This window comes from Rhinatrema bivittatum, chromosome 8, assembly GCF_901001135.1.
Source record: "Rhinatrema bivittatum chromosome 8, aRhiBiv1.1, whole genome shotgun sequence".
Lineage (NCBI taxonomy): Eukaryota > Metazoa > Chordata > Amphibia > Gymnophiona > Rhinatrematidae > Rhinatrema > Rhinatrema bivittatum.
Window position 1 is genome coordinate 17291449 of NC_042622.1, and position 17611 is coordinate 17309059.

The 17611-nt window shown below is 43.6% G+C and overlaps 1 protein-coding gene across 7 annotated transcripts in view; it reads left to right on the plus strand.

The window, feature by feature from the left end:
• SYCP2 (synaptonemal complex protein 2) overlaps positions 1-17611 on the plus strand; it is a 752024-nt gene that overhangs the window by 17402 nt on the left and 717011 nt on the right. For all 7 annotated transcript variants that reach the window (XM_029611557.1, XM_029611556.1, XM_029611555.1 and 4 more), the window contains 2 exons: positions 1832-1972; positions 13002-13130. In XM_029611557.1, coding sequence (XP_029467417.1) covers positions 1832-1972; positions 13002-13130 — 270 coding nt within the window. The remainder of the gene's footprint in view (positions 1-1831; positions 1973-13001; positions 13131-17611) is intronic.

Consider the following 17611-nt stretch of genomic DNA (forward strand, 5'->3'; position numbering starts at 1 on the left):
TCATTCTCTACGCTCTCAAGCCACCTTTTGGGTGGAGAGTCAACTCGTTTCTCCACAGGAAATTTGCAGGGCCGCCACATGGACGCCCTTGCATACCTTTTCTCGATACTACCGTCTGAATGTGCAAGCTCCGGTTGTTGGATCTTTTGGGCGGCGCTTCGAGCGGGACTGTCTCGGTCCCACCCAGTTTAGGGAAGCTTTGGTACATCCCACAGTCTGGACTGATCCCGGTACGTACAGGGAAAGGAAAATTAGTTCTTACCTGTTAATTTTCGTTCCTGTAGTACCACGGATAAGACCAGATGCCCTTCCCTGTCTGTCTTCTTTCTGTCCTCTCGAAGCTTGTTTTCTTGCAGGTTTGCAGATTCTAATATTTCAGGTTTTTGTGCAAGAATACTGAGCAATTACACCGGAAGCCTTGGTCGTTCTAAACACCAAGTATATGCAAGAGCGTATAGCTATACCATGTTTATTCTATTGTTCTACAGTTGCTTCTTTGAGCTTTATGGTTACTTGCTTGATCCTATTCTGGGTTTATTGTTTTTTCTGCTTTGACATTGGTTATACTGAAGGGTTACAGGATAGGCTCTGTCCTCATATAGGATATCCTTTCAGTTTTAGTCTGTCTCCACCTGCTGGAAAGGAGGCTCAACCCACAGTTTGGACTGATCCGTGGTACTACAGGAACAAAAATTAACAGGTAAGAACTAATTTTCCTTTAAACATGCGGCAAAACTGCAGGTTAAAAAAGCGATAATCGGGGCGCACGTTACTGTATGGGAGGGAATAGCTAATCCGATCGTTTACATCTCATATACATGCCGCAGCGGAAAGGGTTTCCCGTTGATTTAAAGAAGCGGTAAGGATGGGTTAAAAGGGATAGTGAATCACGGGTTGGACTAACGCGGCCAAATTGTGAGTAGAAAGTGGGTTAGAAGCAGGGTAACTGCGGCCGCACTTTATTATATCGGCCTGTAGGGATGGTAACTTGATGCTAATAAGGTTTTCTATGGACATCATGTTAGTTTAGTTTATTCCAATTTCTTAACCACTTTCTTGGTTTACAGAGCGCTCAATGTGATTTACAGTAATGCAAAGTTAATAAAGATTATAATAACATAAAATAACACATCTCGAACACAGACAACATTTCAAGTAGGCTTTCCCTCTAAACCACTTTTCAAGATTCTCATCAGACAAGGTTTACTAATTCCCTATATCCTATAACCATTCATGCAGTCCTTCATAACAGTCATGTTCTTACTGCATATTTAAAAGATACCAGGCCATTAATAAACTGAACATCTTTCAGAAAAAGTTAACATACCTTAAGGATTGGAAAGGAAAAGTATTGAATCCTAGAACAAGCTAACTTCTCATCCTTAATTGATGACTCACACAATTGACCCTCATTTTGAGAGTGAAATGGCTGATTTGGGTAGCATATCATCGATATATTCTTCAGGCCCTATGTAATGTAAAGTACTAAAGGCTGACACTGATCCGTGCTTCCACAAGGAGCCAGTAGAGCTCCCATAATAGCAAGGAGACATGCTCTCTATGCTTGTATCTTTATATACGAGAAATACCTCCACTAGATTTTAGTTTGTAGGAGAGAGAAAATAAGTATGATAGAACACAGAAATAGGTAATATGATGGCAGATAAAGACCACAGAACACATGTAGGACCTGATTAAGGTTTCTGATCTACCTATTTTTTCTTCCTGCTTGATACCTCAGACTACTTCTAATAAATTACTGTTAAGTTGCTTGTGTTTGAAAGTGTGAAATATAGTTTTATATATATACATTTATTTTTTGTTTTGGCAGCTGGAAAAATATGTTGATGAAGCGACAAGAAAAAAAGAATTTCAGCTATTGGAAGATTTTCTGCAGAATGAAAACTGTGATAATGTGTCTCAAAAATGCAGCAAGCAATTTTTCAATAAGTTACACAAACTGATATGTAGGGTAATAACTTGCTTATGATTTAGAAGTTTCTAGTTTAGTAATATTGCATCCATTTCATGATTTAAAAAGATAATTTGAGAAAAATTGGGGCTATAACTTTGCATATGAAAGCGTTCAGTGTGGTAAGGAAAGGCCTGCAATATTGTTAAAATAGTATGGAACAGGGGAATTGGGAATCATGATAAGAAACTGGTATAACAATGTATGTTTTGGCATAAAATAGTCTTGTTGAACATCAGCTTCCGCCATGTTATAACTTGATTTCACTGAGAAATTGAACCACTTTACAGACGGATTTTAAAAGCCCTACGCGCGCAAAAGCTGGGAGATAGGCAAGTATCTTAGGCCAGCGTGCGCCGTGCGAATTTTAAGAGATGCCCGAATATGTGCATATCTCCTAGTATGCATACAAATTTGGAAGTAAAAAAATGGGCGGGGTATGGGCGGAGCCTGGCCAGGGCAAGGGTATTCCGGGTCTGTAACGCGCACAAGCATGCACCGGGGTCCCCTACCGCGTAACTTTACTTCTGCTGTAGATGGCGTGAAGTTTTAAAATAAAAAATTCAGGACTAGTCAGCGGGATTTGAGGAGTAGGGGCTAATAGGGTAAAAGGGTAAATAATAATAATAATAGGGTAATAGGGTAAAATAGTTCACTCAGGCCTTTACCTGAGTGAACTGGGAACCAACTGGGGAAACTGGTAATTGCGATGGTGCATGTATCTAATAAAATTCCCCCACTTAATTGGTAGAGCTGCCATTTGTGTGCAGAAGCGCGTCTCCATACAAAATTACAAGCACATATATGCATGTACAGCCTATTTTATAATATGGACGCATATACACGTAGATGATATAAAATACCATAAAATACCTCTTTTTTTTTCTCTCTCCCAGTTATCTAACCCCTGTTTTTTGTAACTGCTTCCCCTTGCACCAGTTTAGTTCTGTGCACCCCTTGTTTCTATGTAAACCAGCATGATGTGACTTGTTCATGAATGCCGGTATATAAAAAACCTAAATAAATAAAATAAAATAAATAAATAAAATAGCTACAAAAATCAATAAGTACACCACCACGACTGCAGTATTGAGGTAGAGTGGATAATAGTACCAAACTGAACTCTCAATATTCCTCCTCCCCTAGAATAAACACATATACAGACACAGATGCAATGCTAATTAATTGACTATCATACTAGGCTGCATTGACTTGAGTGTACCCCTTATGGCCCAGCCTTCTTTATAATCATCTGTCAATAGTGCTATAAGAGTGCAACTTAATTATGCCATCAAACGTAAAAGAATGCCTGCTTTGATGAATGCTCAATCTAAAAAAACTGAACATTTTGTCCTTTGAAGAAGAGCAAGAGAGGAGCTTGAAACGGTCCTGTGTTGGGATTAGTTGGCATTCGACATCACAGTGGATTAGAGATAAGCAAAATGATCGTTTGACATTTTTCCTTGGCTATTGTGGAATATTTTATTGCAATATAAAAATAAAAAATAGATTTGTGATGGTCACCAGGAATTAAGTTGCACTCTTATAGCACTATTGACCGAGATTATAAAGAATGCTGAGCCATAAAGTGTTCATTCAAGTCGATGAAGCCTAGTATGATAGTCAATTAACTAGCATTGCATCTGTGTCTATATATGTGCTTTATTCGAGGTGAGGAGGAATATTGACAGTTCAATAAAATAGCTGGATCCATTTGCGCAAGCCGGCATATGTGCGTACATGTATGACTAAGCGGCTGTTTAAAATTTACCATCATAGATTTTATTAATTTTTTTTCACTTTTACTGACCCGGTGAATAGTGAAAATTCAAGACTCTAACATGGGAAAAGGTAATTAATGAGATATGAAAGCTAATAACAAGCTATAAGAACATAACTGCAATATTGACTTTCATTCCTTTTGTTTTGGTGTAAATATGGATTACTATTGGAGAAATGCACCTAATACTTACTTACTTGTTGCTTTTGAGTCTGAGACTCTCAGTGTGGCTCTTTGAACAATCAGTAATTACGGCTGAATTGTCTTTCTAAACTAGTTGAGCTTAGAGCTCTACTGAGCATGTGTGGGCATTCCTGTGTGGTCGTTTCCTCAGAATCTCCTCAGTCTGATTTTTTCCGCCCTTTGCACGGGCATCATATCTTTCTCTCACAAGAATTTTCCCTTTAGTCTTTTTAGATAAACCTTGCTGAATTTAGCAACCCACAAAAGCACTTTTTAGTGCCACTTCAAAAATAAAAACAGGAAGAAGAGGAAGAAAAAAGAGAAGTTAAAAAAAAAAAGCTAATTCCTGGAACCTTCATAGTGGCCACCAAAAAGACCATAAGTGGCTTTAAGACCTGCTCTTGTGGACAGATAATGTCCATAACTGATGACCACGAGCTATGTTATTTGTGCTTGAGTCAAGACCATGACCAGCCAAAGTACCCTGCAGGATGTCCCTAGATCCCAACGGTCCAGGGCGTTGAAGATAGCCAGGTTTTTCTTTTAACTTTATGCTTATTGAAATTTCAAATGTATAAACAAGCATATAACCTGTAGCAGTATACATGAGAAGTAAACAGTAATACAGTTATAAGGTAAATTGAAAATTACAATCAGTATATAATATCAACCATATCCCATACAATATTGAGGAAACAGGGAGATTCAAGATGAAAAAAGCGGTATGTATTATATACAGTAAACCACTAAAGAAAAAGTAGAAAAGAGGCAGCGCTTGATTAATAAACTTCCGACTAAAAATAAAACTAAGAAGAGCTGGCTGGGGGATGAGTATCTAAATAATTACGAAGATGAACAGAGTCAAGATATACATATTTAGATCCAAGGTAAGTAATAACACATTGACACGGAAATCTCAAAATAAATTTTGCACCAAGTGCCAAGACTTCTGAACACATCGACAGAAATCTTTTATGACGTTCTTGAGTGGAGCATGTAATATCTGGATATACCCAGACTCGCTGGCCAAAACAAAATGTCGATCTATTGCGGAAAAAAGATCTTAAGACCGGGTCTCTATCTTGAGAAAAAACAAAAGTAATAAAAATATTCCCACATTTGGAAATAACCACGTCCATTGAAGATTCCAGGAATTGGGTCACATTCAAATCCAGTTCTTGAGGATGATCAATTAAATTAAAATCTAAGGACTTTGTCATTTTGGGGTAAATTTTCACAGGGTTACGCGTGTAACCCCCGAAAACCTACCCCTGCGCGTGCCAAGCCTATTTTGCATAGGCTCGGCGGCGCCTGCAAGCCCTGGGACACGCATATGTTCCAGGGCTTTCCAAAATGGGCGGTCCGGGGGCGTGGTGGCGGTCCATGGGCGAGGCCGAGTGCTCCGGCACAGCAGCCTGTGCCGGGGCATGGTGTGCCGGCTGCGGCAGGCGTAACTTTTGGAACAAAGGTAGGGGGGGGATTTAGTTAAGGCTGGGGGGTGTGTTAGATAGGGGAAGGGAGGGGAAGGTGGGGGGCCGAAAAAAAGTTCCCTCCAAGGCTGCTCCGATTTCGGAGCAGCCTTGGAGGGAACGGGGAAGCCATCGGGCTCCCCTTGGGCTCAGCGCGCACAAGGTGCAAATGTGTGCATCCCCTTGCATGCGCCGACCCCGGATTTTATAACGTGCATGCAGGAGCGCGCGCATGTTATAAAATCGGCTGTACATTTGTGTGCACCGGGTAGCGTGCACAAATGAATCCCGCATGCGTAACTTTAAAAATCTGCCCCATAAGCTTTAGCAATAGTAGGTGTAGCTTCAATAGGTATTTTTAAAACCTCAGATGTATATTTTTTAAACAAATCGATAGTAGAAATCAAGATAGATTGAGGAAAATTCAGTATCCTAAGATTTAAATAACGAGAGTTTTCAGTGTTCTCCAGTTTTCTAGAGTGGAGGATATCAGATTTAACTAAAGTCTCTTGAACTTGTTGAGAAGAAGAGACTTGTTGTTCCAAAACATTCGTTTTCTGGGATGAGAAGCAAACTCAATTTCAACAGATTGATACGAGCAGAAAATGTTGATGTAACTTCAACCAAAGTAGATATGGATTTTTCAAGAACAAGAAAGCCAGTTTGAAGGCCAAAAGGAAGTGCAGGTCGGCTTCCAGAAGTCATCGCTGTTCTTCTTCAAAAAGCAGCTGAAGCAGATCTTCAAGCGAGGCTTCATCGCACCATGATGACCTGGACTGGTCAGCCTGAGGCACATTGCACCCTAGTCGTCCTAAGTCCTGGGATTTAGTCACAGTGCCTCCCATGTCAAATTACTGTGACTCCTTGATGCACTTGGTGCAGTCAGCCCCAGTGCAATCCACAAAGAAAAAACCATCGATGCATCATCAAGAAAAGGTACATGAGAAATCAGGTGCAAATGAACCTTTAAAGCAGTGGTTTCCAACCCTGTCCTGGGGATCCCTCAGCCAGTCGGGTTTTTAGGATATCCACAATGAATATGCATGAGAGAAAAATTTGCATGTTATGGAGGCAGTGCATGCAAATTTTCTCTCATGCATATTCATTGTGGATATCCTGAAAACCTGACTGGTTGGGGAGTCCCCAGGACAGGGTTGAGAACTACTGCTTTAAAGCACTCAATGCAGAAAGCATTGGTATACTCGAAGCGGAGTGATGAGTTGACCAAGGCTGCATCAGACCACTAGATGCATGAAACAGTTTACTCAATGCACGGTGCATCAACAAGCATGACGCAAAAAACATCGATATGCTCAATACACAACTCTTCAGTGTGATCAAAGCACAATGCATTGATGCATCAAACTCTCCCTGCGTTGGTAAAATCGACGCACAGTGTGTCGAAGAAGAGCATGTTATGTTTTTGTAAGAATATGAACCCTGGGCTGAGATGAGAGGTGTCTCCGCCCACAGGGAGGAGCCCTGTGAGCCTCACCGTCAGCAGGCATAATCTCAGTGGCTTGGGACACAGCTAGAAGTAGAGACTTTATTATGAAGGAAAAAAAAAGTAATGTCCACAGAGGTGGAGATGTAGTAGTACAGTCCTGAGCACTGGGGAATACCCAGATCGAGGCCACAGATGAGAAGATCCGGTAGTGTCCCGCAGAGCAGGGTATGCCGGGGATCCCCTCTGACAAGTATAGGCACCTCAGGAATATAGGTCCGGTAGTGGCCCGCAGAGCGGGGTATGCCGAGGATGTCTGTACAGTAGATCTTGAAGAACTGGTAGAGATGTCGGAACCTGGAAGTGGCTCCCGTAGTTGGTGTGTCGATATTCTGCAGTGCTGAATAGCTTCTACTGAAGAAAGGCAATAGATGCCTGAGGCTCAGGGTACACCACGTGAAATCCTCAATACAGTTCGTATAGTAGATGTCAGTAGAGGTACTCACAATGGATGGTTCCTGGATAGAGAGAGAGAGAGAGACCTGAGAAGCAGGTCTAGTTGCAGTCAGGCAGGTAGGCCCTCCGAGGAGCGGATAGCCGGGAACGCAGGGGAGCCCCCAAGGAGTGGGTACTTAGATGCCAAGACCAAAGTCAGGAACAGGAAGTCCTTGAATGAGGTGGATTCAGCAAGATGGAACTCCTTGCTAACTCGAGGTAGGCAAGGGCTGGTCTGATTAAATACACCAGTGGGTTGATGTCATCGGGAGGGGACGCCCCTGAGGTTCCCGCCATGATGTGTTCAAAGGAGGCCCTTGTGCGCGCTCGCCTGAGTAATTCCGGGTCCAAGATGGCGGTCGGCAGTGCCCACTCTGACCCGGGAACGCCGGAGAGGTCGGCGGGGATTAGTAGAGACCGCCATTCAGGGAAAGAAGAGGTGAGCATAAGAAGTCGCAGCCATCTGCGACCAACAGGCGTAACAGAGCGATGTACCAAAGACATCAAAACATGAAGTGAAACAGTCAAAATAACTTATGCCACATGCTGCATCAAAGAGGTTGATGCATTTGATGTAATGCAACCGACGTTCAAAAATGGAGACACTCCATATCAATTCAGACAAAGGTCCAAACCTCTCTTCATTATCTCATTGCTCCACAACATCTTAAAGGTCAAAAGACAAAGGTCATCATTTTCCAGTTCTGCCAGTCCATCCAGGAGATGGGAACAGCATTAAACATAGTGCGTAAAGATCAATATTCCAGATTAGAAATCATGGGAATATTGAAGATCTTGGACACTCCCACAAAACCTTCTGCCTTACCAATGCATGCAGTATTGGATGTTGTTTATTAATAGCAGTTAATGGTCTTCTCTTCCATGAACATATCCAAACCTTTTTTAAACCCAGCCACACTAACTGCACTAACCACATCTTCTGGTAACAAATTCCAGAGCTTAATTGTGTGTTGAGTGAAAAAGAATTTTCTCCAGTTAGTTTTAAATGTGCTACATGCTAACTTCATGGAGTGCCCCTTAGTCCTTCTATTATCCGAAAGAGTAAATGACCGATTCACATTTACCCGTTCTAGACCTCTCATGATTTTAAAGACCTCTATCCTATCCCCATCAGCCTTTTCTCCAAGCTGAACAGCCCTAACCTCTTTAGCCTTTCCTCATAGGGGAGCTGTTCCATCCCCTTTATCATTTTGATCGCCCTTCGCTGTACCTTCTCCATCGCAACTATATATGTGAGATGCAGCGACCAGAATTATACACAGTATTCAAGGTGTGCTCTCACTATGGAGCGATACAGAGGCATTATGACATTTTCCGTTTTATTCACTTTTCCTTTTCTAATAATTCCTAACATTCTGTTTGCTTTTTTGAATGCTGCAGCACACTGAGCTGACGATTTCAATGTATTATCCACTATGATGCCTAGATCTTTTTCCTGGATGATAGCTCCTAATATGGAACCTAACATCATGTAACTACAGCATGGATTATTTTTCCCTATATGTATCACCTTGCACTTGTCCACATTAAATTTCATCTGCCATTTGGATGCCCAGTCTTCCAGTCTCACAAGGTCCTCCTGCAATTTCTCACAATCTACTTGTGATTTAACTACTCTGAATAATTTTATATCATCTGCAAATTTGATTACCTCACTCGTATTCCTTACCAGATCATTTATAAATATATTGAAAAGCACCGGTCCAAGTACAGATCGCTGAGGCACTCCACTGTTTATCCTTTTCCACTGAGAAAATTGACCATTTAATCCTACTCTCTGTTTCCTGTCTTTCAACCAGTTTGTAATCCATGAAAGGACACCGCCTCTTATCCCATGACTTTTTAGTTTCCTTAGAAGCTTCTCATGAGGGACTTTGTCAAACGCCTTCTGAAAATCCAAATACACTACATCTACTATCCTCGTGAAAATGTTGGAAACTCCTTATTTAAGCACTATGGCTGCTCGAAAATTAGACCTGAAATTTAGAATGAAGAAATCCTCAGGATATTTATTTATTTAGACATTTTATATACCATTGTTCCATGTATAGATCACAACGGTTTACAAAGTGACATTCATAGTTATATAGTTTTGGAATCTGCCATGAAAAAGGCAAATAAAGACCCGTCTTTATTCCAGCTAAGGGAGTATCCTGGATGACTTTGGAAAGAAGGTTTTTCAAGGCACAATGCTTACAGCAAAAATAACATTACATCAGTTTTATATGATTTAATATATTTATGAATGTGTTCAGAATTTAAAGCCTTTCAATTGTTCAGAAACAGGTGAACAAGTTTCCCCAGCTCCTCTCTATGACCTGGAGGAGGCTATCTGGCACTTTCTTTATTCTGTGTATGAAACCTTCGATTCCATAGCATGAGCACCTGCACCATCAATTGGAGCACATTGCATGGCATGCTAAGAGCCAGTAGTAGAGAGGAGGATGTCCATGAAAAGCTAGCCGACCTATCATGTCTGTGAGACATCCTCTTTGGGGAAAAGCTGCAAGCAACTGTATCTCAAATCAAGGAGCAAAATATGGCGATGCAATCACTATCCGCATCCGCTGATCTGCATCTTTCTAGCAGAAGACTTTTTTTGTCTTATAACGTCCATATTATATGAGGAGATTGTTCAAATGTTGTCATCAGTATTGATTAACTCCTCTGCATATGCATCACAGACTAACTCAGCTAACTCCAGCAAGGGACATCAAAGGGGACCTAGTCAGCAGAAGCCACTGCAACAACAACTTTCAAAACTGGGGCAAAATTTTTGATCAACCAGGAACTATTATTAAGCTAGCAGGTGAGGGACAGAATCTAGCTATTTTTAACAATCTGGAACCAAATATCCAAGGATCGATGAATTTTGAAGATAGTACAACAGGGCTACTGGTTCAGTTTTAAATCCCACATACTGTTATACCACCATCTGACCCCTCGATCTCCCACTTCTACAATGCGAGGTACCACAGCTTTTACAATATATAGGCTGATGCAGTACCGACGTATTTTAAAATGTGCATCCAAACTGGAAGCATTTTTTTTTAAGTGCGCGCACAATCACCTCTCCTGGGCGCTTCCTGCAATAAGCAAATGAGCCGCCGTGCTAAAAAGGATGCACTAGGGATAAATTGTGCGTCCCTAGCGCATGCATGGCATCGGGCGCCCAGGGAAGTGGCTATGCACGGTTAGGAAACGGATGCTCAGTTTTATGAGCGTCAATTTTCCTAATCAATGCACAGCCACGGGTTAGGAAAATGCTTTTCTATAAATTTTCGGGCTCCTCAAGACAATGCCAGCTCTGGGGGTACTAGCTAATAACCTCATCAACATGGAATTTACATGTAATGAGCGCTGTTAGCTATGCAGTGGTTTGGATGCATGTTTTGGATGCGCTAATCCCCTGTTTTCATAAGGAGTTATGGACGCAGTTCCAAAACACGTGTCCAACCCCGGGTTAACTTGTGCGCTAGCTTGAGTTCACTGTATTGCACTCAAGTTGTTTATGCAATTCAGGAAGTACCTTCCTCATTTTACAACCAGAGATTTTACTCCCACTACTTTCTAGTTGCAAAGAAGACTGGGGGACTTCATCCCATTTTAGATCTTTAAAATCTCAATCAATACCTCTGCCAAGAGAAATTCAAAATGACTTCTCTAAGCTTGATTCTTCCTTTCATTCAGTAGGACCATTGGATGTATTCTCTGGATCTCAAAGATACGAATGTACACATCCCAAGATCTCAAGCATTACCTATGCTTCAGAGTGGGCTCTCATCACTATCAATAGAAAGTTCTTCCATTTGCCTTGCATGGTAGTGGCACACTTGGACCATCAAAGAATTTGAATATTCCCCTACTGGGATGACTGGCTGTTAGTAGCCCCATCAAGGGACACCCTGCAATCACAATTCAGAACATCGATAACCTTTCTTCAATCCCTCGGATTCATGATCAACTTCGAAAAATCGACTCTAGATTCTAGTTTGTGATTGCAAGTCATTGGAGCCATGATATATACTATATAAGTAAAAGCATTCCTATCTCAAGACGGAGTAGCAGCACTCTGCAAGGTTGTCAAGATGCTTCTGAAATCTACACCTGTAGCAGCTCATCACATCATTGTACTCTCAGGTCACTTGGCAGCTGCAATTCATGTAGTTTAATATGCTTGCACATGTATTGTCTACACTGGGGACTAAAATCTCAGTGGAATCAGGTACTTCAGCTACTTCATACAAAGAAAATGAGAAAAGAAAATGAGATGGTGGTTACAACCAACTGTGTTTTGGAAGGATGCTCCCCTTCATCCATATCAAGTTATATTAGTGACAGATGCCTCCACTGTGGGCTGTGTAGCTCTCACCGATTTCTACAAAACACAAGGAGTATGGTCTATTTGAGAATGACATTTCCAAATCAACTTACTGGAACTCATAGCGATGCATTATGCTCTATGAATATTAAGTCACGTCATCAGAGAGAAGAACATAATGATCCAGACGGACAATCAAGTACCGAAGTTCTGCATAACAAGTATGGGGGAACCGGATCATGGTTCTTCTGGCAAGAAACTCTGCATATATGGCAGTGAGTGATACAGAACAAGGCCATGCTTCAAGCTACTTACTTATTTGTGAACACAATGGTGGACAGACTCAGCCCAGTTAGGAACAGACAGGTCCCATGTCTCCAGAAAAAGGCAGCTCCTGACATATCGCTGCCCTAAAGTGAATGCTCTGTGAGTCATACTGATGGAGGTAAGCAGTTTACATGTTGTAAATGCCGATTATGTTGTAAATAAAGTTGAAATCTTTAAGAAAGAAGGCTGGTGTCAGTTTGCCATATGTCTCCAGCCTAAATAGTTTACTCGGCTATCCCACAACTCCCCACAGATCATGGCTAATTCATCCCTGCTTATTGACAGAAAAAAGCAAGTTTGCTTACCATAAACGGTGTTTTCTGTAGATAGCAGGATGAATTAGCCATGAGATGTCTGCTCTCCTCCCTGAACAGCAGACTATCTTCAAACTGGCTTTGGAACAGACTGAGGAGATTCTGAGCCAACGCCCATGCGGTAACTCCCACTATGCTCAAAGCTCTACTATCTTGGAGAGACTGTTCCATTCAGTGCTGCCGGATGAAATCACCCACAGATTCTGGCTAATTCATCCTGCTATCTACAGAAAACACTGTAGAGTAAGCAAACTTGCTTTTACATTCCTGAATTATATTAAAACAGCACTGAATTAAGTGGATTTTTTCCTTATGTGTTAAAATAACATTGGAATGAGACTTGGCTCACCGCTAATGTGGCTTTCTGAGTGAAAAATGTTAAAGACCATTGAATTAGAATTACATCTTCAGAGAATAGCCATTTCAGGGCATCATTACCATTTATTTGTCAATCATTATTTGACAATCTTGATTAACATTTTCTGAGTGTTTAGTTATTTTATGAAAAAGTGGTATGAAAACTGGTCCATTGGAATTCAGCTATTTCTATGAAGTGCGTATATGTATATTGTACAAAATTCAGGCATCAATTTGGTAATCTATCTCCACTTTCTTTTACTGTGTTAAACTGTATAGTTTGCAATGCACCAATTCTATTTATTTCAATTATTACAGGAACTTGACAAAAATGAAATCAGAAATGTGTCAATTTTGATGAATTCTCTGCAGAAATTTGGTAAAAATATTAGTATGCATGGTGAAGATGGATTGACAGTAATGATAAAGCAAGGTCTTGTTCTAAAGATAAGTATTAAAAAATACAAACTATTACATTACCAGAGTGAGTACACATGAACAAAAATAGTAAGAGATTGATAAGTAAGTAGTGCAAAATGTACTAAACTGCACAATCTATATTGGCAGACCTGGATTTAGGAAAAGACAACATAGGCAGCCTAGGGTGTCATATTTTGAAGGCACCAAATTTCCAGGCCAAAGAGACACCTGCTTCTGCTTGCTTTAGAGCCGTGTGCCAGTACAGCTTGAAAGGGGCACTGCCATGGCACTCTGCCTATGGGTGCCAAATTCTTAAATCTGACTTTGTATATTGATACAGTCAAGCTATACATTCTGTCTTTAGGTATGTGAAACAGTAAGTATCAACACTATATTTATGCCAAATATGTTTAGATACACAGGTTCCATGTGCTGAATAAGAGATCAATTCTATAGAACAGAAAGATAAGGAAAAGAAAGCTAAACATAGATCATGTAGAAAGTTGATTGTGTTAGATTTTTCCTGTCATCTTCTGGGTCTACCTGTAGTTCATTAGAATCATATAGATAACAAGGAGGATAATTGTTCATAAGTACTATCTGGTAGTTTTTGTAAGTTGCGCTTGTGCGCCAGCGCGTGCATGTTATAAAATTGGCAGGCTGTGGGCAAGGGGGGTAAAATTGTGCAAATTTGCATGGCGCCGCCTCGCGGGCTTCCCCAATTAAGGAGCAGAATGGGAGGGAACTTCCCTATCCCCTACCTTACCCTCCCTACCCCTTCCCCTCTCCTCCCCAACCCCCTAAATTAAAATTTTATTCCCTGTACGTACCAGGATCATTCCAGACTGTGGGTTATGTTCCCTGTCCAGCAGATGGAGTTAGAACCAGAAATTCCCAGGGGAGGACCTATATAGCCACACCTCCCTCGCCTCAATCCTCAGTATAGTTCTAACTCCAGCAGATTGAGCAAGGGACACGGTGGTCCCCAGCACTTTTCTAGTTTTATTTTCTCTTTGAGGAATCAATTAAATAATATTAGATAAAGGTTTTTCTTCTAAGGGATAGGTTCTGTAGTGTTCTGACAGGACCACTCCGTTCAAAGAGAGACACTATTTTCCAGTCAGGAACTTGCTGACAGGCTGTGTTTTTTGCCTGTCACTTTATTTCTCTCTTCCTATCTCTTTGTTTTTTTTCCTCTTCCTTGCCTGGCTAGAGTGTGGTAAGTGTTATTTTTATTTCATTTACAGTCGTTGGTAGGAACAGGAATTTATGAGGGGTGAAAGTCTGTAGTGCCGACCACTCCCCCTAGCCCCGGAGTTTTCCTTTTCCCCTCCTCCCTTTCAGGGAGTGATTGGAGTTCCCGCCCTGCAGCTCTGCGACGACCCATTCCCCGGAGCTGCTCACCGTCGGGACGGCGTTTTCCCCGACGGTCTCTTGGGGACGGTGAGGGGTCCGGAGGCCAAAGAGTTTTATTAATTCGCCGCTTCAGTTGTTGCCTCGCGCCGCAGCCGCCCCTCCCCCTCCCTCCCGCCGCGATGCAAAAATCGCCGAACGGCTTCGGAGCTCGGCACGGGCTTCAGCAGACCTCAGAGGGATTTTCTTCAGCTTTTCCTGAGGGGGAGTATGGCTTATCTGGGAGTCGGACCGCGCTGGCAGGAAGCGGCATGCCCCGTTTCCCCTCAGCGCGGGAACGGCGGCCATTTTCTCAGCTGACTCGGAGGCAGCTCTCTCTGAGGAGGACGTCGACGCTTCTCTCCAGGTTTCCTCTAACATTATGGAGTTTCGGAGCGCAACAGACCAGGGCAGGCAAGGGGACGACGTCTCGGGGGGCCCCTCATCAGCACTTCCCGCTTTTTTGCCAGAATTCATTGTTTTAATGCACAAGGCATTTTTACAGAGCAGGGATCCGAATCTTGGAATTTGGGGTTCCCCTCCCCCCAAACTGGCCTGCTTGACACAGCTTTCGACGGCAGACCCTCCCTTAGGGAGGGCTTCTTTGCCCACAGGGGGTGCGGGGTCCACTCAGCCCCCCCCGTGATTCCTATACCGCTGCAACAACCGTCGGGGGATCCATGGCAAGATCCAGATGTGGATGATCCCTCCCTGGTGGCCCAGGTAGAAGGTGACGACCTGAGGGTCCTCCGTATTTTTCAAGCAGCGGAATTGGATGATCTCATCCCCCACATCCTCCAGGAAATGGACATTGACCCTCCTCCGGATCCTGTGGCTCAGGATCCGAAGATTAAGAAAGGGGATCCTCTCCTAGCGGGCTTACAACCTCTAGCGAAAGCTTTTCCCACGCATCACAACATCTTGCAATTGATTTCAAGGGAGTGGGATACTCCTGAGGCCAATCTTCGAGTCGGTCGAGCCATGGAAAAATTATACCCTCTCCCCACTGATTTCTTGGAGATTCTTAAGGTTCCTGCTGTTGATTCAGCGGTATCCGCGGTCACGAATCATACTACCATCCCGGTCACGGGCGGGACGGCGATGAAGGATGTCCAGGATCGCAAGCTCGAGGTTTACCTCAAGCGATTCTTCGAAGTCTCAGCGTTGGGGATGAGGGCTGCTATCTGCAGTTCCCTAGCACAGCGAGCAGCTCTGCGTTGGGTACAACAGCTTCTCACTTCCCAATCTTTGCCACAGGCAGAGACTATTCAGGCTGATAGACTTGAAGTGGTGGTTGCCTATGGAGCTGATGCTTTTTATGATCTGTTAAGGGTCCTCGCTCGTTCCATGGTGGCAGCGGTGTCCGCTCGTCGTCTTTTGTGGCTACGCAACTGGGCGGCAGATACTTCGTCTAAGACGCGCCTGAGTTCCCTTCCTTTCAAGGGTAGGTGCCTATTTGGGGAAGATTTGGATCAGATCATCAAATCTCTTAATGAGAATGCGGTGCACAAGCTACCAGAACATCGTCCACGTTCTTCTAGATCTTTTTATTCCTCCAGAAATAGGTACCGGAATCAACGGAGGTCGCGTCCTACTAGACAGCAGACACCTCGGGCTCCTTCTACACGATCACACACCTGGAACCGGTCCTTTCGAGGGCGCCGCCACGGTAAGGATACTCAAGGGGCAGGTCCTTCCTCGAAGGCTTCACAATGATGCCAGAAGGACCCAAGAGGGGATCCCCCACCTGGGGGGGTCGCCTTACTCTCTTTTACAAGGAGTGGGCCCAAATTACGTCGGATCAATGGGTGCTGGACATCTTAAGACAAGGCTACGTATTAGATTTTGTACACGAACCCCGAGATCGTTTTCTGTTTTCTCCTTGCGGTTCCCATCTCAAACAATTAGCAGTCCGACAGACTCTCGATCGTCTGCTACAGCTGGGGGCGATAGTACCGGTAGCGGCCTCTGAACTGGGAAAAGGTCATTATTCAATCTACTTCGTGGTTCCCAAGAAAGAGGGCACTTTTCGACCTATCTTAAATCTCAAGACAGTCAACAAGTGTCTCAGAGTTCCTCGTTTTCGTATGGAAACGCTCCGTTCAGTGTTAGCAGCCGTGCATCCGGGAGAATTCTTGGCCTCTTTGGACCTTACAGAGGCATACCTTCACATCCCGATCCATCATCAGCGCTTCTTACGCTTCAAGATTTTGGGATAGCATTTTCATTTTCGTGCTCTCCCTTTTGGTCTGGCGACGGCTCCGCGTGTCTTCACCAAGATCATGGTAGTGGTGGCGGCGGCGCTCCGCAAGGAGGGTATCCTTGTACATCCCTATCTAGACGACTGGCTCATTTGGGCGAAGTCGAGGACGCAGGGTTACCGTGCTGTAGACAGGGTAGTAGAGCTTCTTCAGTCTCTGGGATGGATCGTCAATTTCTCAAAGAGCAAACTGATACCGTCCCAATCGCTGGATTTTCTGGGAGCACGCTTCGACACCAGCCAAGCCAAGGTATTTCTGCACCCGGACAGAGCTCGGGCTCTGCGTGCTCAGGTAACACGGTTCATGGCACTAGTTGCTCCCACGGCGTGGGATTATCTCCAGGTACTGGGAACCATGGCCTCAACAATCGATTTGGTTCTGTGGGCCTTCGCTCATCTCAGGCCTCTCCAGAGGTCTCTGCTTTCGCGATGGAACCCAGTGTAGAGAGATTTTCAAGCAGTACTACTCATCCTGGATGTTGTCTTGCTCAGCTTACAGTGGTGGCTGGACCCTCAACAATTAGCTCAGGGAGTGTCTCTACAGAACCCGGATTGGGTGGTCGTCACCACGGGTGCCAGTCTCACCGGCTGGGGGGCGGTCTGTCAGGACAGGTCTCTCCAAGGCTGATGGACGATGGAACAGTCCACTTGGCCCATCAATCGGCTGGAGACCAGAGCAGTCCGTCTAGCGCTGCAGGGGTTCTACCCACTGGTACGCAGTCGAGCGGTTCGGATTCTTTCGGACAATGCAACCACAGTGGCGTACATCAATCGCCAGGGGGGCACCAGAAGCCATCTAGTCTCGTTGGAGACCGACGAGTTGATGACATGGGCGGAGCTACACTTACAGCGGCTA